This window comes from Anser anser (assembly GCF_964211835.1).
Source record: "Anser anser genome assembly, chromosome: 6".
NCBI lineage: Eukaryota > Metazoa > Chordata > Aves > Anseriformes > Anatidae > Anser > Anser anser.
The window spans coordinates 1,683,149-1,707,206 of record NC_139726.1 but is presented as its reverse complement, the minus strand read 5'-3'; the positions used below and the strand labels follow the sequence as shown (position 1 = coordinate 1,707,206).

The following is a 24,058-nucleotide window of genomic DNA, read 5'->3' as shown; positions in this document are numbered from 1 at the left end:
CATAATCGCCTGCCTGCCAGAGTTAGTGGTGGTGTTTTGCTATCAAAACACAAAACCCCCACTATTAAAGGCCTAAACTAAAAGAGACAAACTTCATATTTTAGCCAAAATTCAGATTTAATTTTAGAAGGTTTAACAAAATAAATACAGCGGAATGTGGGGGGAGTGCGGGGCCGCCAGCCCTGGCCCCCGGGCGGCTCCGAGGGGACGAGGGTTGGTTGCCTTTGAGAGGGCAGCAAAGCAGAGCAAGTCAAATACAGTCAAAGTTAAACATCATCATAGGTACCGTTAACATTTAAAAAATAACTGATTTTGCTAAAAATCCTTTAAAGTTCCAGGCAGAAATGATGAATTTGAATGCAGAGCATCATCGTGCTGCCCAGCAGGGGAGGCACAGGCGGGGGGCATCTCTACTGCACCCTGGACAGGCCACTGGAGAGGTGAGGCCACAGAAAAGGAGGGAAAAACGAAACAAAACGCACACTCAGAAAGCCTTGTCATTTCCCTTAAAAATAAATTATGCCTTGCCTGGATTGTTTTCAAAAAGATTTTTAAGATTTTTTTTTTGGAAGATCTGATTAAAAGAGGCAAAAAAAAAAATTCAATTTTTATTTTTTTAATGGAAAAATAAAGGCAAACCTTTTAAAAGTAGTATTTACTTAGAAACACATTTTTCTTATGTAAGTTCAGCAAATGCAAGGCAATAGCAAAATACTGTACACAAGTTCTGCGTTTGCAAACCATTATGACCAAATCCTAAATTAGTTCCCTCTGCATCTCCCACATCCCAGATCCATATCAATGTAAAGCCAGTGTAAGACAAGATTATCAGCTACCTCATGGTCTAGAAATCATTTGCAGTTTATTTTTTTCACTTGGGCATTGCTACCTCTTCCACTATCACACATTTCCATCTTAAAATATAAATGCAGGGAAGTGAGCTTACAAGGTTAACAAAATAGATGGGATGGGTGAAGGCGCTGCTGACCGCACACAGCCCTGGGAGCACCACGTTCCCCCTCCGGTTCTGTGCGTGGGGAGCCACTTGCTGCCGGGGAGTGGCCTGGAACAAAGCCCCTGCCACTGTTTCAGGCTGCAGCTTCCCAGATTTGACACAAACACTTCACTGTAGGCAAAGAATTACCACCAATCCTGCTGCCCAAACCCATGCTTTTTTTTTGTTTGTTTTTTAAGTGATGGGCAGTGAGTGGGTGATGAGCAATTAATGCTCTCAGCTGGAAAGCAACAATAGTGAAACGGGCTCTGTGCTGACCATCATCTAAGCACCAAACGATCTCAGTAAAAAAAAAAAGTAATTTCCTGCTAAATAGAGCAGATCAGCTGTCTCCAGCATTTTGTATTTCAAATGACTAATTGCAATCTCAACTAGTATTCTTAAGAAGCCTGAATCACGTAACCACCCTAGCATATTTTCTTGCTGTATGAATTGGACCTTTGAGGTTATTTTTGCACTAGTAACAGCTGTCATACATTAGGAAAAAGCACTGAAAACAGAGCTAAACTCTAAATACAGCCTTCAAGTATTTTTGTGCGAGCATATGTTGCTTAAATCCAAGAATCAGAAGATAGCAATAATTTATCAGAGCTGTACACAGTATTTAAAACTAGAAATAAATACTAGTACACGCTAGGAGACAAGGTTTAATAATTGATAAAAATGTACAAAAATATTCCAATCAAAGGTTTCAGAATGTGTACCACAGCAGTCACTGCTTGTCGCTGAACAGGGCCGACAACTTTCCTAAAAGCAATCAAAAAGGAGACAGAGCTTCAGAGCTTAAGCTTCTTCCTTTTCCCTTTTTAAGGAAGGGTTTAGCACACACCGAGGTTCTAGACACGGATACTGCAGCTGCTACTGAAAACCTGGTGGTACATTCCTCAGCAGGTTCTTAAGGCAACATATTGAAATTAATTTACAGGATTTTTATTTTACTTAGGATTTTCTTAACGTGAAGATAAATGCTGAAACAGCTGTAGCTGTTCTGGATCAGGTTTTACGCTAATACAAAGGGCAGCTGCGAGCAGCAGCACCCTCTGCCGGCACTGCACTGAAGCACCTATTGCATTTCTGTCAGCCACATCTGCATTTTATTTACCATAAACAACCGCTGGGAGATGAGACTTAAACATGAATCTCAGCCAGGACATCAGGTCTTCTGCTTCACGTAAATGCTCAAAACTGGTTTGGCCAGGAATGTAGTTCATAAAAGACCAATTCCAAGATCTGATTATTTTTGCAGTACAGCTGAAGAAATGGATTCATTACTCCCCTTCCATTGCCTTCCCCTTTCAAAAATAAAACCAAATTCGTAAGACAAATTAAGCCACAAGAAACTATATTAAAAATCTTTCTAAAAATGAAGTTTTACCTGCCTACATTGGCCAGGAAAGACAGTGTTACTACCTTTCTAGGAAGGACCGTACTTAGGAGATGCTTTGCTAGAAAGGTGCCAACACTTTCCTTAGCCTGCAGACAAGATCCAGCGAGAACTGAAAAGTCTTCCACCGTGTTGTTCCCTTCAAAGGGCTCTCTCCATGGCGAGCAGAACACCCATTCCGCCTAGCAGGTCAAGGACAGACATTCAACTTGTAACTCAGAATTTCATTCACTTTTCTAGATTTGATGCCCATAATAATAGTATTTGAATGTATTTACGTGGTAAGATTGAAACCCACTGTTATTCCAACAGTGGAACTCAGGATATCAGAACCCACATCCTGAATCAGACATTGGTTTCTTTTATTATGCCACAATGTAAACATATTTGGTATAAATAATGTTCTCATTGATCTTCATCCAGTTGTTCCAAAAGAGTCCGCCTCTGTTTTTCCAGCTCCCCTTCGCTCAGTTCACTGCCTGAAGTATCCCAGTTACCCTGCAGAGAGAAAAAGGTTAATGGTAAGAGCGATTTATTTTCCACGCTTTGTTCCCTGGCTGAGGCACAGTAGGGGCCCCCCGTTAGCCTCCTACCCCTAACGCAGCGCGTTAGGGAACGCTCTGCACGGAGGCTCCCAGCTGAAGCCCAGGCACATGCTCTCTGAGCGCCAGAATCCCCCAGGACCTGTCATCCTGCACAGCGCACACCTGTCCGCAGTTGCTCCTGCACGGACAGACAGAGCTGAGCCCTGGATTTTCCAGCAGGACTTTTCTACAGACATTTTTACTAATAAAACCCGTCCAAGAGCAGTGTTTCTGGTGTCACCCGATGCCTGTAAGCATCGCAGCATTTAAGCCATCCCCGCACGGTACCAGCGCGCCGCTCACACGCCCCGCGAGCTGCTCGGCGCCTCTCTCGCAGGGCGTTCAGGCAGCAGCAGTCACAACAAGAGGCGGGGAGGGAAAGAGGGAAATTGCAAGCTAAGCTGAGGTCCTCCAGTAGACAGCGACCACTTAATCACACCTGAGTTCACGTTCGCATTCAGCCACATAATTGGGTTTTCCAGCGGCGTTCAGATGAGGCCAAAGCAGCTTATTTTAAGAAGATAATACAGAGAGCAGCCATCTGCCCTCCCTCCTCCCCCGGGAGGCGGAGCATATGGGGCGCTATCCAGAAGGACAGCGCCATCAGCGCCACCCAGCTAACCAGAGCGAGGCAAAGGGTTCCCACAAAGACACCCAAAGATGTTGATTCCTCCCCCCTCCAATTGTTTTTTTTTTTTTTTTTTTTAAAAGAACATGTTTGCACGTCTTTGAAAACGCTGTCCTGAGCACCTTCCAAAACCAGCCACATGCAGAACCACCACAGCAGAGCGCAAGATCACGGTTACAAGTACACTGCCATATGATTTTCCAGCTTGAGAAGTTCAAGAATTTAGATTTTCTCCCAGTATCAGGCTAACGCCAGCCAGCACCACAATTGCTACCTAAAACAGTGACAAGAGGACTAAAATTTCAGAACGGAAGCCCCACAATCAGTCAGATCTTTACCCAGCTGTGCTGCTCATTTTCCTTTGAGATCAATTTGGCAAATTGGATGGAAAAAAAGAAAGGCAGTCTAATCCTAAATAGCACTTTGTCACAGTATGGACTGTGCTTCAATACGGTCTATAAGATAACGTGCCTCATTTACACTTCACATCACCAGCAACGAACAGCATTTAGCCAAATAATTTCACACATCAACAACTAAATACTAAGTGAGGGCACAGGATCTGCATGGTTCAGCTCTGGTTGAACATTCGGTCCTTTTATATATGGAATTGGAACATAAATAAAGCTTTAGCACCTTACTTAAGGTAAACCCTTTATGAACCTATAAACTTGCATACTCCAGCAACCCACTGATACATAAAGCCCAAAGGCATTACATAAGAAGGAAATAAGAAAGCTTACAGAATCTTTTCCAGGTCGTTTTTTAGTCGGAGATTTATGTTTTGATTCAGATCTTTGTCTAGCTCTATCCTTTTCACTTTCTCTCTCTCTTTCTTTTTTGTCTTTTTCTCGTTCAATATCTGATTCTGGTGAATCCTTTGTAAACAAAGGGAAAATATTAAATATTAATATTAACTGTGTTAGATATCAGTTTACAGAATACCAACACTTCAGAGAAGTCTGACTTCATTTTAATATAGGCCATATTAGAAAGAAACTGCTTGAAGCGGTTACTAATTTAACACATCCTATTAACCAGGGCAGAAACAAGTAATTTCAAATCACATTACTAAAGTGATTTGAAAAGAAAAGGAGAGAGTCTTATAAAAAACCATTTACCATTTTCAATGCATGCTAAGACAGGGCACGCTGGGTGCCATACGATAAATCTCTTCTATACAAAAATGCCATTCATCCAACAAGAATTTTTCCTGCTCCGGCAGGGGGATGGATCTTTCAAGGACCAGATGATCTTTCAAGGTCCCTTCCAATCCCTAACGTTCTGTGATCTCTGGAAAGGGTGAAGGCTGGTAAACATTTTTCTAACACAGCTGCTTTGCCATATTTGACTGCTTTAATGCTGCTGGGCTTTTACTGGACTGAGGGATTAGGTGCTGCAACTGTGCTTTCATTCTGTTTCATCCCAGTGTCACTAAGCTTATGTGACCCTGTCTGTGTTGTGATCCTTCAGTACTGATGTGTTACTCAGTGCCTAACAATCAGCATCCCCACTCTTTGTGGATGCTGTCTATTGAAGGGCACAGCTAACTGCTGGGAAGTTACAGAAACAAAAGAATAGATGAGTTTCAAAAAGCTTTGCAGCAACAAAGAGTCCAGAGACACCAACTGCTTTCTCTACCCAACACCAAAAATATTCTTTGGCCTCAACTGATACAGAGTGAACGAAAAGCTCTTTCTGCTCTTTAGGTTCTTTTGATGCTCCAGCACATTTGATGTCAGAGCTGCTAACCCAACCCCGATACTCAAGCAGACAAAAGGAATGATGCTTAGCATAAGGCAAAAGGAAAAGATGGCAGGGATTCTACAGAGCGCTCCACAGTAAAAGCCAACGCCAAGACTTGCTATGATGATAAACAACGATTAGCAAGCTACTAGTAAGTCCTTCATACTCCCTTGATAAGTTGCGGTTAACCCCCCCAAAAACTATGGGGTCTTAAGTAGTTTAATATTAACGTGTATGTAACAAAGTTATTATTATACTAATACCCTGTCTGATCTCAGAGTGCTTACTATAAAGGCAGTTGGGTGACTAAATACCCAAAAAAGGATTGCTAACGCCATAAGGTGTCAAGTTGTCCCTTAAACTAGCTCAAAAAAAACCTTAGCTGCACTTACAGACTTATGTCTTCTCTTCTTGCTCTTTTTCTTGTGTTTTTTTGACTTCTTGTAACTTCTCTCTGCAAACATATGGAGAAAAAAATTGTAAGATTACAATTACCCATAACAGAGTAACACTAATTTTAAAGCAAAGAAAAAAAAATCTCATACCAGATTCTGCACTGGAAGAACGCTCAGAAACAGATCTAGATTCTGACCGTTGCCTTTTCTTCTTTGAATGACTATCATCGTCCTCAGACTCTGAGCCCTTGATACAAAAAATGCGGTTAGCAAGAAGACAGCATTCCAAATAATTAATTACAGGAGTAGATTTTACAACATCAAAAGCCTTACCGAACGAGAGCGAGACCGCTTCCTGTGATGTTTTTTAGACTTTTTAGAATGTTTCTTGTTCTTTGAATGATGGTGCTGACATTCATGCTAGAGTACATGAAAAGGCAAATGTTAGAATTGATCTACAGGGCACAGCCAGAAAAATGACATCTCTCATCATCCACAAGGCACCTAAAGCTAGTAGTGATTAAAGATAATCAAGAGTTTTTTGTGTCAAAAAATTATACACCACTACCAGTACTGCCATGTTAAAGTTGTAGTAACAAGCGCTTAGGAGCAAGGAAACGGACAGCTAGCTTCAGGCACGGATGCACACAGCTCCTGTTACCTGCATCCTTGTTTCAATGCATCCAAGTACTTGTTCAAGTTGGCCTACAACATACTGCACACCTTGCTTTGCAAGATTTGAAATTCTGAAATTAAGCCATTTTAAAGTCTCTTCAGCTCCAGAAATTGAAACAAAAACCATGAAGTGTGTGTGTTTCAAATTCTTATCTCCCACTGTCTAGAAAAAGACAGCACCTTTTTCAACAATGTTAATTTTAGTTAACTTTTGAAAATTCTTGCAGAATAATCTTGCAGATTAAAAGAACAACTACATATCAAATAATTATAACATGCTTCTTCAGTGCCTCACTTTCAAAATGAGGTTGTATTATCCATCCTTTAGGGAAATACAGAACGTCTCTCTCTTAAATTATGTGGGAAGGGAGACAATCAGGTAAGATTTTTTTTGGTATATTCTCTAATCAGGAAAAAATAATTACCTCTAGTACATGCATGAAATCTTTAAATATTCTTTTTCTTTCAGACTCTAGAGTGATGTCTTCAAATGCTGGCTCTTTCACAAATCTATCTCTGATCTGTAAAAAAAACAGCAATGAATTACGAATATGAAATATGGCCATTCGGAAGTGTTAGCACGCAACAGCTTGTTAAATATACTTGGAAAGACTTTCATAGCTAAGTGACAATACATACATCTTCCCAGACAGCATCCAATTCAATCGGAGGAGTAGCTTGTTTCAACATACTCTTGAAGGCAGACTCTTTGCGCTTCATTTTACGAGCTTCTTCTTTTTCCCTCTCTCTTTCACGGGCTTCTGCCTTTTCTAGCAGCTATATTGAATTAAAGTTGTGAGATTATTTGAAAAATATCAAAGTGGAAGATTAATAATTCAGTTTCATGCAATTTTTGAAAGCCCAATGACAGTTTACCTTTTGAGTTTTCTGTTTGTCATTTGCACCTACCCACTACTTGCATGCGTTTCTCAAACAGAATCTAAAATATATTTAATGCCTGATGCAAGCCAGACCAACAGAAATGCATGAAAATCCCTTAAGAAAAATTACAAATAAGCATGATAACATTACTGATTTCCTACTGATGTGTTTTACTTTCCTCAAGATGAAATGCTTATGGTCTCGGGTAAAAATCCACTTCTTCAATTTTTATTTTGGAACTGTTACAGGATAAGCGGCTCTAAAACACAGCCTCTTTCTTAAATATTGTGACAGTAGTAGTCATAACAATACAGTGAAAATAAGTGCCAATTCTTATTTTACAGGGATTTTTAATCATAATTTTGGAACATTCTTATATATTAATACTTACACTATTGAAAGCCAGCTTGATATTTCCTGCATCTAAAGTTGTAGCTCTTTTAGTTGAGCTGATGACCGTAACAAAGTCTTCAAAAGAAGTGTTCACTTCAACCACAAATCCTTTATCCTGTTAAAAAAAATCCCTTTGCATCAGGTAAGTTAAGGAATTCTCACATTAATGGCGATATACACGACATTAACGCAACGTAAAATCCTACCTCCCGGTAGCAAAGTTTTCACTTGAAAGAGGTATTTGGCATTAGAAGAGAAACAGCATAATAGGGCATTTTCCCCTCTCACCTTTAAGATATCTTTTATTATCTTCTTTTCATCATGGTAACGTGCTTTTAAGTCTTCAACATAGAACTTGAAAAGATCAAGTGCTGTCGATCCTGATGAAAAAACTAAATAAGTCAAAAGCTAGCTCTAATAAAAGAGCTGCATTTTTTAAAAAATTCAGAAAACATACAAACAACCCTGCTTTACTCTGCCCCAAGATCAAGAGCTTTACACCTTAGTTTTACAGGGTTGGAAGGAAAGTATTCTTACCAGGTTGACCAAGCATATTAGTGAATCTGATGTCAGAGCTTATGGTTGGGTACAACTCCATCCAAGAGGACATTGAATGTAATTGTCCATGCTCATGAAGTTCATCTAAAAATATCTACAAAATACAAGTGAATCGGAATTTCATCATCACTTATCATACTTCCAACTTTGCTAAGAGCTGAAACGAATACTCCTGATAACTGGAATTCCATATTTGTTAAATTTTGAATTTTCCATATTCTTGCAGTTTCTGGCAAACAGATTTGTTACATCACAAAGTGGTGCAACTCTGATATTCGATTCCTTATATGTACCCATTAGCCTACCCTATGAAATAAGAAAACACGGAGTATCTAATCTATTTTTCTGTCCTAGACATGTCATACAAAGTCCACCAACCTGGAAAGACTCTCTATTTTTACGCTGCCGCCTTCTTTCTCTAAGCAAGCTTTTCTGTTTTTCTTCTTCCTCCTCTTTTTCCAGTGCCCTGATATGCTCTTCAAAACAGATCAGCGCATCTTCCTTATCCATATCTAGCAACAGGTAACAACAGAGCATTAAGAGAAAAAATTAAGTACTGCTACTCACTAACTGTAAGACCTTTCTTAAGAGATAACTGTTGCCAATTGTTACTATTAATGGAGTGAGGTGAAAATTCACTGACCACTGAAATATATTAAAGACCTGTGCAGCAGCAAAGCCACCAACCCTCCTCCCCTCCAACCTGGCTAATTTTTTTTTTGCCAGTACAGAGCATGGAAGTCTTAATGAGAAAAAAATTGTGGATGAGCACTTGTGCATCTCTCTCTAACATCCCAGGCATCTTACAAACACAGGAAAGAAGTTAGAACACAGTAACTCTATCAAATACTTCAGCAGTTGTGTGAAAGCATATGCTGCTCTTAAAAACAGGATCAACCCATTTACAACAAAGATGTAAACATAATGGAAAAAATACCTTCTTACTCAGAAGAGTAAAAAGGATTACTACTTCTAAGAAAGCAAACACAGAAGAAACTCAGTCTAGCAGAAAGTACTGTATTTGCCACACTGCTTACGCTGTCAAATAATTCTCCAAATTTCACAGGATAACAACTACTGAGGTAGTTTAATCCCCATGAAAGAGGAATCCAATGCTTTATTATTAAGACTATTCAATAACAGTTTCTGAAGCTGACGTTGTTTCTGAGGAGCCAAAAGAAGACAGGCCCTTTTACATGCACTGCTCAGCAGCTGTCACAGCTGCTCCCAACCTCCCAAGAGCAAGCCATAACCAGGAACCCTCACTGCTAAAGACAAATCCATTCCCTCATCCAGAAGAAACGCATAGACTTTTTACATACTCTGAAGTTCCTCATCTTCTGCAAACGTAGGATTGTCCATCAGATACTGCTGAGCCTCTGACCAAGTAGTGCAGTAAGTGACATTAGCCATGTTATCTAGTATGTTCTTTAAAGCTTCCCAATTCCTCTTTCGCAACTGTTTGGCTTGTTCCTGAGGAGAAAATGTAGTAATGCAACAATGCTTATTTGGTTCCCAGTGTCTTTCCTACAAATTCCTCCCATTCTGTTTGCATTTTCACTGTCCCTGAACTATGCACAGATCTGCACTGCTTGCAAGATTTCTTTACCAAGTGGTATAAACTAATTTACTGGTAAGTCAAAAAAAAAAAAAAAAAACAAACAGGTACAAAAGTTACCTTCTCTTTCTTAGACAGAAAAAACAAGACATCCTCATAAATTTCAAGACGATCACGCTCAGATATTGCATTCCAGACTTCCATCTCCCCAAACATTTGTTCAGCTTTTCTAGACAACGAAAGAAAAAGCACACAACAACTTACTGGTGAATACTCATTTAACATGTTAGTGCAAGACAGTGGGACATCAGCTACATGATAGGCAGTAATGCTTTTGTAAAACATCTCCCAAATTTCTTTCTTGGACAATTGGACAACTCCTGTGACAGCTTTCTCTCCCTCTAACAAACAATGAAAACAGTTGAAAAATCAATATTCCTCTCCATAAAGTCCAGGTTCACCTACAATTCTAGTAAGCACCCTGTGAAATCAGCTGAAGAAAATTTTCAATGACAGGCCTACTAGACACACCTCCCTTTGGGCAGCTGCTATGTCTTTCTTTTTTCTTTCCTATTTGTGAACTAGACAGAGACAAATAAAGTTGCACTGTCCTTTAGATTCAGTAATGTTATACAATAGCTGTCTATCAGATTTAACCCTTTAAAAAGAGCACATAATAAGTAAAATCAACTTAAAACAAAAAAGAACCCGAGTTTTAAAAGGATAGCACAAAAAGCCACACAACTACTAATTTTTTGTAGGTGGGAAATTACCTATAATTTGTCTGCATCAACCTAGAATCTTTACCACCTAGAAAACCACACACAACGTTAAGTCACTGTGGTGGGTAAACTCAAACTTCACACAACTGTTTTTCAACCCTTCATCAAGTCTTTCTGGAGAGAATAAAACCTTACCAGTCTGCATGCCTACTACCTGAAACCAACCATCAGTATCGTGGATTACATTGTGCTTTTAGAACCATTGAAAAATGAAAGCAACTTTTAAAGATAATCTAGGCTTAAAGCACAGAAGGGACTGTTCGTGTGCTTAACATCACACATTTAACGAAGTTATCACCGCTTTACACTCAGACCACATTCCAATAGACTCCAGCTTCAGTATGCATAAATGTGGGATGCTGACTCACCTGTCTTATACCAAGTTGCTTGGTGTCAGTGCTCACAAGTACTTGATACAGTACTCAGAGAAGAAAAAATCTGAGTCTGGACAGTTTGTCAACTGCGATTTTAAATTTGACTGAACTTTGATAATATGGATTTCTGGCAGGTTTGGTATTTACTATGAGCTCAACCTGACAAGTCTATCACACTTCTATTTTAACACTTGGGATGTTGGCCCCAGACATGCCAAAATTTGACAGCATTTACACAGTATCACATTCCATGAACAAGCTATCAGGCTTTCTTTGTTCTTAATGGCAGATGTAACATAAGACACCTCCCAGTGTTACTATTCACCTTTACTTATTCAAAGTTCAACCATACGGGTTGAATCAGTATGCCACTCTTTTGTGTTACCTCTTTTTTCTTTCTTTCCTGCCTATTTTGCCTGACTTCAATACATTCTGTAAAAATGAGAAGAGTTGTTCTCCCATAAATATTTTACTTTCCAGCTTTTCAAGGCTGAGCAAATACAAAGGCTGGCATTACCAAGAGCAAGCAGCAAGTTTAAGGATAAACTTGCCAAGCTAGCAAAGGTCAGAACTTCATTTAAGATTGATCTTACTTGTATCTTGTTGTGGATGTCATCTTTTCATGGTTTTCAAGAAAACGCTGGAAGGATTCTTTAGCTTCTTTGTATTTTGATCTTGCTTCTTCTTTTTCTTCTTTTTCTGTTTGAACTTTGTAAGCATTAAAGGCTTGCTTTTTTTCACTCAACTTTGCCAAAGCACTTTGTATAAAAAAATGAATTGCAGAAAAGGAAATTAAGTTAGAAAAACAAAACTGAAGAGTCAAAACATAAAACAGATCTGAACAATGCAAATCTTTAATACAAAGTTATATTTAATCTATACGGCCAGTCATCACGCTCTCTCTCCTTCAAGAGAAATGAAATATCGTTTAAAAAGAAGGTAGTAAGAACAAGAAGTTATAAATAAAGCAGTTAAGAATAAAACAAACTACTATCCTATTTTCAGGTAGTGTTTACACATTTCAATATTATTTTTATAATTGATATGAACCAGTTTTCCTGCCAATGTTTATGGCAGCCATCCATTTCAAAAAGTAACCTAGAAAGTCTTCAGCTCCAGTAAAAGTATGCCTTTGTTCTCAAGCAAGTCATTTAAATTGACTATAATACAACCGTCAATTGCCTCATCTTTCGCTACTCAAAAACTAGGACTTGTGCTTTACATAGTAAAGGAACAGCATTCCTTGACAATGGCGTATGTTCACAAACGGACAAGTATGTATTAAAGCAATCAAAAAGTTACACCAGTCAAGTCAAACTACCTCAAATAGTGTTTGTATAGAAATGTAATAAGAAAAGAATCAAGCAGTACCTGTATCTAGGATCATTAATGATCATCTTCATAGCTTGCTCCCAAGACGCATTAGACGGTACTCTCTGTCAAGACATTACATCATTACTTTGGCACCAATATCTAACAATTAGAGCTTCCTTAAAAAAAATTCTTAGAAAGAAAAGCACTACATTTTTTGGGGTTAAGACAACATTTCTTGTTACAAAACTATATTAACAGTTTATTAACAATCAGCTTGAGAAATGAAACTAGATTCTTTGGTATTATCACTATCCCTACAATAAATTCTCCTGGAAATTTTTCTCACTTGAGAAAACAGATTCTATACACTGAGGGAAAACCAAAGTGAATCTAATTTTACTCTCATTTCACCTCCATCTTTAAAACAAAGATGAAAAAAATCAAGACTTAGACAATCAGACAACACTATTATTAGAAACGTACCTCACAGTCAGTCAAAAATAATGGTAACTGTAACTTCAACAAACATTTAAATACTGTTGTTAAAATTACTACTTCACAGAAAAATGTTAAATCAGACTAGCTCATGGCAACGCTGCACACCAAACCTAATAGTCTGTCGTTTTTCAATATGGATCTCTAAACTGTCTCTGAAACATCTAGTGAAGGTATCCATCAAATCGCTCACCATTCCAGTCTGAATTCTGGACAAACACCAGACCGTTAGTTTGCATGATAGCGTGGGAGTAGGTAAAAGGAAGAAAGGAAAAAAGCTGACCTGAGAGCCCTGATTAAAATCCTACACCTTGCTCCTCACCCAAAGCGCTTCTGAAAAAGGCTTACTCTGTACATTCTTTTCACTGTATTTCTTTTCCCACATTTCTTGTCTAGCATGTAAGTCCTCTTCCACAACAGTGAGAGACTTTAAAAAAAAACAAACACAAAAGCCCTCTAGCTGTACCTAGCAAATGTAGCTTGCGTAGCTCTATAAAGCATTAAGAATAACAACTGACTGAAATACCTTTTCTTTTAGGAGTTCTTTAAATGCTTGCTTTGCTTCTTCCTTTGTATTCCACGTATAGGTTTTTTTAACTGGCTGTGCATCATCGTCCTCTTTCTTTGAAGAAGCACTATAAACAGAAATGAATTATTTTAGTATTTAAGCATTTTTTTTTCTAAGTTAAAGTCACTGAAGTGTCATATAGGGTAAGTGTATAATGTTACCCCCAGAGAACTCTTCAAGCTATTGAAAATTTATCAGCTGTGAGCCACAAATGGTTCTACACTAGCTTTAGGGGAAGGCTGACAAGAGGGCATTAGATTTTTAAAAATAGACTTAATACTCCTTCCTCTTTATTATTCATTCTTCACTGCTGCCATTGAGATCCATGCTCATGTTTCACTGAAAAAACAGCTAGTTGTCAAAGAAGCCTGGCCACCTAGAACTGGAGATTAACCAAATCTGACAAGAAATACAGAAGTTCAAAAACCGTAAATCCTATATAATCTTACTTACTCTGCTGAACCCTCCTGCTTGGAAGAATCATCCGCTGCGTTAGCTGCAGTTTCTGCACTCTGTTCCTGTGCAGCAGGTGCAGAAGTTGCTTGCTGTCCCTGTTCCTCTGCTGTGGCTGCGGCAGTACTCTCATTTTCTGTCCCAGAAGCTGCAGCAGTTTCGCCTTCAGAGGCTGCTGTTGCTGCAGTAGTGGTGGTGGTTACAGCTGCTGCGGTTTCGGCAGCAGTTGTGGCTGTGGTGGTTGTGTTTGCTGCTTCTCCTGTAGCAGATGACGTTGCAGTTGACTCTTCAGGCTTGGTGCTGTAGGTATCAAAAATGGCAACAGTCACATTTAAGCACTGGAGAGCTTAACAGGTTAGGGAAGACCGTAGTTTAAAGAAGGTAAAGTAGGAAGGGAGAGGTTTAAGTCAAGTTACAAATATTTTATCTCAGAATAATACAAAATAATCAGCTCTGAGATAGGAAGGCTTCAATAAAACTACGCATTTATGTATTATATCATTGGATAATATCATAGAATGGCTTGGGTTGGCAGGGACCTCGAAGATCACCCAGTTCCAACCCCCTGCTATAGGCAGGGATGCCACCCACTAGATCAGGTTGCCCAGGGCCTTGTCCAACCTGGCCTTGAACACCTCCAGGGATGGGGCACCCACAGCTTCTCTGGGCAACCTGTCCATGCAAGGACCACGTTTAAAATTCAAGGACTACATTCTATTTTTAAGAAGTAATAGGCAGCCTAACATAAAACACAACACTAGTAACACACTAAAAACATACCTGTTTTCTTCTGCTTTAATCATTGCTAGAGGAGAAGAGAAAAAAAACAATCAAAATACAGCTTTCAATAAGGATATTTTACGTATGGTAAAAAGTCACTGTTAGCATGATTTAATAAAAGCACAGCTTTAAATATCTTCATTACCATTGTCCTTTGAAGACTGAAATCAATTACAACTGAAACAAAATTTAGAAAACCACTAAATTAGGATTAGGGGGTAAGAAAGGGATTTCCTCAATTTAATTATTTCAACTTCAGACTATTTTAAAGAACAGAATGTTAAGCTTTTTGAAACAGATCTTTCCTTCTTTCTTTTTCGAACATTCATTGATGCTTATGCATTGTAGTATTCTATACATTTACTTTATAAACAGCTGGTTTTGTAGTTTTTCATCAAGATCTTATTTCCCTCACTATACCAAACAAAACTTCTAAAAGTGAAGAACAAGAGCACATCATCATGTTTGTTTAAAAAAAGGAATAGACAATGTTCTGTGTCCCTCCCCCCCTGTTTTTACAATAGAGAAGGTCAATACAGACATACTAATATTTTTTGCTACAACAGTTTCTCTTAATATTTTTTGAGATAAATTAACAGGAAATAATTACCTAAGCAAAGCCTGACACACAGTTTTGGCTTTCAGTAGACACTCTGCTTTCAGTATAAAGCATATTACTGTTCTTAAAATTCTTCCAAGACACCAAAACAAAATGCAATTCCTACTCAATTATAAGCTATATAGTATTATAAAAGTCCAGCACCCTTTTATCCTGTTTTCCCAAGTGAATGAGGATTACTACAGTAGCCCCTCTGCTTCTTGTCTCCCCTCACAAACCTGAACCCATTAAAAAATTCTACCGAAAGTTCCCCCATTTCCAAAGAATTGGTGGCCAAGAGCAAAATCATACAACAGACTCAAATGAAGCATTACCTAATGTAATGAGAACATGCACATAGCCCCGAACAAGCCACAGCACATTACATCCTAATTCAGTTCCTGTTTAAGGACACAAGGGGGAGCTTCTGCTGCTGCCGCTACATAAGTAGGCGAGAACTAAGGGTATTCTGGAAAACTGGGTGGCAATGAGGTAGAAAAAAACAAGGAAAACAACAATGCTCCATAGAAATCTCAGACCGCAGTAACTCTATTGCATGCAGCTAATTCCGGTAGTTTTTATTTCTAGCAGAAGTGTAACTCCTATGCTCTGACAACAGTCTTTTGCCATAACTCACGCATGTGCACAGCTTGCAACCCTCCTTACTCAACTTTGTCGACATTACCTTCAAGATCTTCAAGTTCTTTGGGTTTTGCCCAGCGCGATTCCTTTGTTTGGGAATTATAGTAGTATGGCTTTCCAGAATCAGATTTGTACTCTTTCCAGGGACACTTTGACAACAATTGCTAACGGAGAAAAAACCAAAAATATACAATCAAATTTACAGTAATATTTTAAAATTAGAAGACTGGTAGAAGTGAGCCATAAGCACTAACCCAAGAAATAATTTAAGGATTGACAAATACAAGGCATCTACTTGCCAAGGAAAATCCTCCCTAGTGATATAAACACATCACTTATCTAAATATTGAAGAATGCCACCCTTTTGATTGGGAAAATTTACATATAAATTGAGAACTGTTTTAGTTTTGTCCATTTTGCAGCTTTACGTTCCACCAATATAAGGAAGGGGATATAAGCATATTTGCAATGTTTCTAATTTTAGGAGTTTGCTCCCACTGATAAAAATCTGTTGGCGCACCTATCCTGCATGGTAGTCATGTAGTAAATTCTTGCCTTCACACAAACTTCCACAATACAGTAACTTGCCTTTGAATTTAGTTTACCTCAGCTGGTGTTTTGAGATCATCTGGCTTCTCCCAGGTAGACTGCTTTGTTTCAGTATTATAGTAGTATGTTCTTCCATCAGGTGATTTGTGTTCCGTCCACGTAGATTTCTAGGAAATTTGAATATAACATTAATGATGAACAATAACTGATGACCGAGATGCTATCAAAAGCCACTAAAAAGTACAATACAAGTGGAAAGCAGATAAACCTGTTTAGAGTGCTCTTCGTTAACAGAACTGTTGGTTGTGGCGGTTTGCTGAGCTGCACAAACTACGGGATGCGTTGTCTGAGGGCGAAACAAAACAGAGCTCTGAAAAGACATTCTGGTTACTATTTGTTTTTCATTTGAATGTGCATATTAAATATAGTAAATAATTCAGTAGCAAAGGAAATGCAGCAAAACAAAATCTAAACAACGTTAAGTTGGTATTGTTTTCAAGAATCTAGTTTGTGCTATGCTATTAAGTCTCCCACCCCCCTCCCATTCAGCAATCCAAGGTAGCCAATTGCCATCAGAAAAGAAAGGAAAAGTTAATGGGATCAGACCCTAGCAACTTTGAGTAATAATCTTCAAATAATAAAGCATGCCATGTTTTCAAAACTAAGAAAAATTTGCTTCAAGGAAATTCGACTTCAAGAGTTTCATGTGAACTCAAGATTACCTTCTTAATGCTTTTCAACAACAGCTTATACAAACTTACTGAAATCAGAGGTGGCAGAACTCAGCTGTAGCTGAAATCTGTTCTGAAAATCTGCCATTTCAGTTACTGAATATGGCTGAGAAGACACAACCCTTTCACAGGTCAATTACACAGAATGCAAGTCTCAGAAATAAAAGGACAACTGAAATTCACTCGTATTCATTTAATAACTGATATTCATTTCATAATTACACTAGGCAAAAATCTACTTATAAATTGCTCGTGTAACAGAAGGGAGATTTAAAAAGGAAAAAAAAGTAGGAACAACTTTCACTCTTCTTCAGTACAAAGCCACAACTTTACCCTGAATAACTGCCTAGCCTGACACTGGCAGACTTAAAACTGAAAAGAGACAGCTTTAAAGTAAGCTGGGTATTTTTGACCTATCTGAACAGCAAGTGAATTATATCCTAGATACCTAAAAAAAAAAAACAAAATAAACTGCCCTGCATACTAGAAGAACTAGACAAAGATTAATTCCAAAGCTCAAATATTCATGGAAATAACAAGAAAAGCACACCTTTTACTTAAGTTCAAGCTCAATTCCTTAAAATAAAAATACTAATGTCACATAAAACATATGAAAACCTTGGCAAAGCAGAAGAAATGCATTTGAAGCTATTAATTTTAACATTAACTACCAATTGATAATCTAATGAAGCCTTAAATCACGGATAGGCCAGCAAGCTCCATAAAAGGAGGACAAAAAAGAAAGTTTTAAATCTGTAAAGCCATGTTTGTATGACACCACGCTTCTATCAAAGACTTCTACAGTTTTGATTTTCACCTACCTGAGTTCCAGGTGGCGTTACACCTAAAAAAAAAAATCAAAAAGGCTGGTTATTTTTTTTTTCCTAGGTAAAAAGACAATTAAAAGAAAAATATTTTCTCTGAGAATCAATGACAGTTAAATTATGTTTTACGGAAGTGGGGTTTTTTTTTTTGGTACTTCAACTAGTTTTGGTGAAATACTTTGAAACAGTAACAGAGAGCTTATACTTACCTACTTGCGCGTCCATGCTGTTGACTCCTGGCTGTAGAAACAATCAGCAGATATTTAAGCACCAAGTACAATTGTAATCAAATCAATAAACACAGAACTTATCCAAACAAGTGGGTGTCCAGCAGCAAAATGCTCTGATGTCTTAAATATGGATTCGTAGCTTCCCACCCCCCACACAATTATTACTGTTGACTTGAATTAGGAACATCAAGCTACTTCTCAGAAAGGCAATATACAAAATAAGCTACAGCGGGGGTCTCTCCTGCCATTATCCCAATATCTCTGTCTTTAGCTCCCAAATAAATTATCTCCTACATAAAGCTCCATCACAATTAGCAATAGCTTTTTCACAGTCCGGCTGAAGAAAACAAAGACATACCCATGCTAAACAAAAACAGCTGACACAAAGACATTTTCAAATTCAAAAAAGTGAAATTAAACTCACCGGAACTGTAGGCTGCATAGCAGCTTGGGACATGTGAGACATCATCATTCCAGGCATTACCGACTGCATCATTCCAGGCATCTGTAATTAAACAGTACTTCAGGTATACTTTATGAGATTTTAAACATTAAATATGATGCCTCATCTTTGTTTTAAAATAATTACATGACACTTGCTTTAATACAAATGAACCTTCTAAGCATTTGGAAACAAAAAGTAAGTTACTTCTGTAGAATCCTGATTCCTACAAAAACTTACATTAGGAGTAACACGTCTCAATTATTCTGAAGTCTGATAAGTAGTATTAACAAAGACCACCACGTCAACAAAAGAACAGCAGCAAATGATGAGGTACGTAATCTGTGTGATAAGCTATTACTGAAATCTTAACTTAGAACAGGAAAAATAAAGGTTGGTAAAAATTTCTGCAAACTTCCAAGGTCACATGGAATGAATTAAACGTAAGAAAGGTCAACCCAGAGTCTAAGATTAGTTGTGCTCAACTTTTTTTTGCAACTTTCAACCTGTCTCCCTTTCCTCTCACCTCTGCAAACAGGAAGGAACGCTTTACGGGGACACTAGAAGAATGAATTTCTGCAAATAACTTCAAGATGTAGAGAGCTATTAAATTTAAACATCAAAACCACTGATTTCTGAACTCTCTTTTTTAAACATCTGGATGAAAATCTTCATATAGACATACAATATTAAACCATGTACAATGTGAACTTGGCAATGGGGATAAACACCGTACCACAGCAAGGGAAAGTTTGAGTCTAGACTTGTATCTGAGTTTGTCGGGTGATCTGATGGGACACAAAACACGGAACTGCTACTCAGATAAGCTAGCCTCGGCTCCAATATTTATGCTTACAGTCTCAAAGGGATGGTTATGCAGAAGTTACGCACTGAACTGATACGCTGGAAAGCTGATAACACTACTGAAAAAAGTATTTAGTATTTTGTATGTTTCCCATTATTATTATTTTTACTGATCCTGACTTCCAAGAACTGCTAAACTATTAATAAAGTGGCAAAAGGAAGAAAATAAATAATCGAGGTATTGCCAACACAATTTTTTGGCCACCGATCCCAAACAGATCTCTAGAAGTCAACCCCCTTCAACCTTCCAGTTGTGCCCCTTTACCTTTATTGTCCTTGGCAGGCTGGCCAAGAGACCCCATCCCCCTGTATCTTCAGGGAGCACCAGGTTACCACTCTCCTCATCTTGCATCTCGTGGGGAAAGAGGGTATGTGGTAGGGCTACTGCTCCACCCTCAATCCACAAGGTTTTCTTGGGAGGGTGAGGGAGGAAGGAAAGACTGGAAGGCGGTCCCTCCTATTCCTCGCCATCCTGTAGAAGCAGGAGAAGAAAGCACTCTTGCCCCACTGCTACGTCCAACTAAGGGGGCTCTGAGAGCATCAAGCTTCTTAAAAGCCCTGGCCCAGGTCCTGCAGAAACCCCGAGCTCTGCTCTGTTTGTGTGTGACACTAAGACACAAAGTTAAAAAAAAATAATCTGTTGGGAAGGCGACCCTACTCATTTCCAAAAGGCCTTCCTTCCTCTGACTGATGCTGAGAGAAGGCCACACTACTGCTGTTACCTATGCAAGGTAGTCACCTGCCCTACAGGGGTTCACCTCAGAAAGGAGACAAACAAGCTAGGAAAACACCTCATCCTGCAAAGTTTCCCAAATAACCTCCGATAACTGCTGGAAGAAAGTGGTTATCACCCAAGGAAACAAGCCAACGCGAGCTGACACTTCTACCCATCCGGTGTGAGGGTATCACCACGCCGTCCCAGCCTCAGGGCCGCAGGATGATCGAGCCTCTAATCCCCTCTCTGCCATGCCATTTATCTTCAGCTTTTTACATCTACCAAAAACTCCTCAGTTCTCTATCGACATTGCTCACTAAAATATTAGACACTGAAATGGGTAAGAACGTTACACACACATTACGTGGGTAAGAATAGTGGAATAGAAGGAAACAAACCAAAACGCCTGTTAAGCAAAAGAATAAAATAGAATTGCTATTGAAGTTTTTAACAAGCACACACAAAAGCTCACGCCATTAGCTATCATACCAACAGCCAAGTCCTCCTCACCTTTTAAAACTGCATTAATTTTTCAGATCTAACAGGCTGCAAAACCATGCTGAAGAGTCCTCTCAGGCTCAGTGCATCAGTGGAAAAAAACAAAGCACGTGCTCTATCCAAGGTACTGCAAAGGAGCACAAGGAGCGGCCAGGATGACCTCGTGGGCTCTTCTTGAGGCGTTAACCGTTCACGTCACCCCCTCGCCAGTCTAGCTCATAACCCTCAGTTTCTACTTAGGCAAACCACTATCACAAGCAGCATTACTACAGCACTTCTTAAGTCCAGAAAGAGAACTGCTGCTTAATTGGAAACCACACAGGAAAGGATTTTTCATTATTTAAAATACAGCTTTAAACATGCAAAAAGCACAGCTATGATTCTGGCTACTCTACCCGTCAACCCAGCTCCACACCCGTCAATGTGAACAGCCAAGTTTATTTTTCGAACTGCACGTTCCACTAGCAACAACAGCATATTACACGTCACTCCCTAGGATTCTGGAAGGAATTCTGCAAAAACTCATGTTGTAAATATTTTTCCCTGCAATTTTCGTCTACCTGGACAGAGCAAATAGCCAAGAATAAACGAAACACGAAGTTCTCTACCTTTTCTACTTCTGAGAAGAACCAACACTTTTCGATTCTAATGTGTACTAAGATGACAACCTTACTTCTCCAAAATCCATGCAAAAGCAGCAGCATCTTTTTTATTCAAATTACAGGTTCATACCTACATCTACTGATGCTTAAAGGCCAAATGAAGCGTATTGATTATCTGCTATAATGAGAAGAGTTTCTGCACGCTGCAGGTGGATAGGAGCGGTGGCGTAAGACACCCTGAATGATTAACCTTAGCACTTGCAAGCTGCCGTATGAGACTTACCTACAAGCGGGGATGACCTAACGTCGTTATGGGAAGAAAGAAAAAGACATTAAAAATGCGTTACCTGCCCCATCGGCGGTCCTCCCATGGGAGGCATCATCTGAGGCATCATACCATGCGGAACCGGCGGCATGTTCGGTGGCCTCTGCCCCATGGGGTGCATTCCCATGGGCGGGTAATGTGGCATCCCTGGGTGTCCCATCTGAAAGGCAGCAACAAAGGAAAAAAATGAGCGTGAAGCTAACGACTCACAAAAGCATTGAGAACAAAGAGAAGCTGAACGCTGAACTGAAAATTATTTAATCAACTTTAACTCAACACTGCGTAGCAGTAATGACAGTAAGCATTTGATCTTCCATGTCCTCTAGAGTCACGAGCATTAGAACAAATAAAGTTTTTAAACCAACATCCAAATGAAACCTCCACAAGTCTTTCTTAAGCCACCTTACGGCTTGTCACAGCAAAGTGTACTAAACTTGGGTCTGTAACTACTTCTGTGTGCTCTTCTGCACAAATATGAGCGAGTTTGCTCACTGTGCAAAGTTACACGCATTCCTTTCACTCCTCATATCCAAGTCTGAGAGAGTTTTTACAATGAATGTGATCTGGTAGTTTTTACAGTGAATGTGATCACCGTCTCCTTATTAAACAACTGAACTTTGTTGCTCTTGCGATGCCTGGTACGGTCACGCTGCAAGGACAAAAATGTCTACGGATGAGAGATGCCGTTCGTTCAAAATTCCCGCATTACAGCACGTGCCTTCTGTCGTGGTCACAAGCGCTGGTTCTAGGAGTCCTTTAGGAGCCGTGCTGCGAACGAATTCACTCGCAGAGCACGCAGCCCGGCCTCGCACCACACTTCCGCAGGTAACTGCTCCAGGTCACTACGGAAGCACCACCTGAGGGTGCCATTTCAGGGCGGCGGCGGCAGCAGCACCAGCACCCCCCCCCACCCCCCCCACCGTCCCCCCAGCCACCTCCCCCCCGCTTCCCGGCGCTCCCCCCGCCCCGCCCCGCACTCACCATAAGCGAGCCGCGGTCGACGGCCCCGGGCCGCATGGCGGGGCTCAGCAGGCTGCCCCCGCCGCACCTGCCCAGGAGCCGCCCCCGCAGCGGCTGCCGCGACGAGGGCCCGAAGGGCATCAGGGGCTCGGGCTCGCCGCGGGGCGGGAGCAGCGGCGCCAGCAGGCTGACTGGCTTGCCCGCCGGCCAATCGGGGCGGCCCGCCAGCCGGCTGCCCTTCGGCGATTGGTCGGCGGCGGCGGCGGCCACGGGCCGGACGGCGTCCCCCGGCGTCAGCTGCATGAGGGGGGGCGGCTTGGGCAGCGAGAAGGGCAGTGGCTGAGGGGAGGCCGCGGCCGCCGCCGCGGCGGAGTCGCCGCCCGACATGTCCCGGCCGGGAGCGGCTGCCCCGAGGAACGGGCGGAGAGGTGAGAGGCGGGGAGGAGGCGGGAGCGGCCCCTCGGCGGCGGGGGGGCTGCGGCCGGGCCGGGCTGGGCCGAGCCAAGCGCGGGCAGCGGCGGGGCCGGGCCCGGGAGCGGGAGCGGAGCGGGCGCGGGGGAAGCTGCGGCGGGGCCGAGCCCGGGGGACGCCGGGAAAGTGATCACGTGGGCCCGGGGCGGGCCACCAGGAGCTGGGTGGTACCACAGCACTTGAGAAGGAGGGGAACAGCGCCGCGGCTGAGGCATCGCTTGCCTGAGCGGGCAGGGAGGGGGCGGGCGATCCCCCCCCGTGCGCCGGGCCGTAGATAGAACGCGCCGGCCCGAAGGCTTGCGCGCGTCCGTCCCCCCCTGCGTCACGGCGCGTTGGTACGGGCCGAAGCGGGGGTGAGCGCGCGCGCGAGGCGGGGTGGCCACGGGTCCCCCCGTCCTGGGCGCGAGGTGGTTGGCGCCCGCTGGGCCGGCGGGACCCGGCCGGCCGGGGGGGGGGGTCGGGGCGTGTAGGCTGTGGGGCATTTTTGGGGGCAAATCTGTATGAAACCGGGGGGTTTTGTGCTTTGTGGGAGCCCCGGCCTGCGGCCTCCAGTGAGGGCCGGTGCCGGAAGCCCTGAGAGAAAGGGGAGGGGGGAAAAAGGAGAGCTGGAAGTTCGTCTGACGTGAAAATCCGCCACAGCTGTAACTGAAATGAAGTGTAACCTTGGTTTTCAATAAAGTGTTACAACACGGAGGTGTGTGCTCTTTGCGTGTGGTACATACACAAATATTTAAAATAATGCAAGGCTGGCGTGAAGAATGAAGTTGTTATAGCTAGGTAAAACTTGCATAGTATGTGTAAACCCTCTCTTTAATTATGTACATTTACAGGTAGCACCAACTCACTGCTTTTTGAGTATCTGTAATTTAAAATGCAGTTGAGCTCCATATAAGTCCTGTAGTTTGTTAAAATCAGTTGTGAATGTGGCCCTTTGGATGTAGTGGTGTTTGGGGTGCCTTTGTTTGTTTGTTTTTTTTGGGGGGGGGTGGGACACATTGGATACCACAAGTGTAGTAGCTTCTA

The 24,058-nt window shown here is 41.1% G+C and overlaps 2 protein-coding genes across 25 annotated transcripts in view; one reads left to right on the top strand and one right to left on the bottom strand.

Annotated features, from left to right (window-relative positions):
• Window positions 1-1,648: 1,648 nt before the first annotated feature.
• Window positions 1,649-23,170, bottom strand: PRPF40A (pre-mRNA processing factor 40 homolog A). Of its 8 annotated transcripts, none has more exons than XM_083841103.1 (26): window positions 22,586-23,170; window positions 21,627-21,764; window positions 18,583-18,663; window positions 18,138-18,168; window positions 17,926-17,948; window positions 16,642-16,743; window positions 16,430-16,540; window positions 15,868-15,988; window positions 14,585-14,609; window positions 13,805-14,104; window positions 13,310-13,418; window positions 12,346-12,410; window positions 11,568-11,732; window positions 9,939-10,047; window positions 9,583-9,733; window positions 8,639-8,772; window positions 8,240-8,354; window positions 7,991-8,094; window positions 7,701-7,817; window positions 7,067-7,204; window positions 6,853-6,948; window positions 6,086-6,172; window positions 5,903-5,999; window positions 5,750-5,811; window positions 4,355-4,489; window positions 1,649-2,897 (listed from the first exon to the last, which is right to left on the bottom strand). In XM_083841103.1, the coding sequence occupies exons 1-26, from the start codon at window positions 22,949-22,951 to the stop codon at window positions 2,805-2,807; spliced, it is 3,075 nt and encodes a 1,024-aa protein (XP_083697229.1). In that variant the 5' UTR covers window positions 22,952-23,170; the 3' UTR covers window positions 1,649-2,804. The 8 variants fall into 8 exon arrangements, with proteins under 8 accessions (XP_083697229.1, XP_083697230.1, XP_083697231.1 ...); XM_083841104.1 differs by having other exon boundaries at window positions 7,991-8,082; window positions 22,586-23,169; XM_083841105.1 differs by having other exon boundaries at window positions 16,642-16,719; window positions 22,586-23,169.
• Window positions 22,859-24,058, top strand: part of LOC310901481 (uncharacterized protein) — a 93,308-nt gene continuing 92,108 nt past the window's right edge. For all 17 annotated transcript variants that reach the window (XR_014585842.1, XR_014585843.1, XR_014585844.1 and 14 more), the window contains exon 1: window positions 22,859-22,992. The gene's annotated coding sequence lies outside the window, so the exon portion shown is untranslated. The remainder of the gene's footprint in view (window positions 22,993-24,058) is intronic.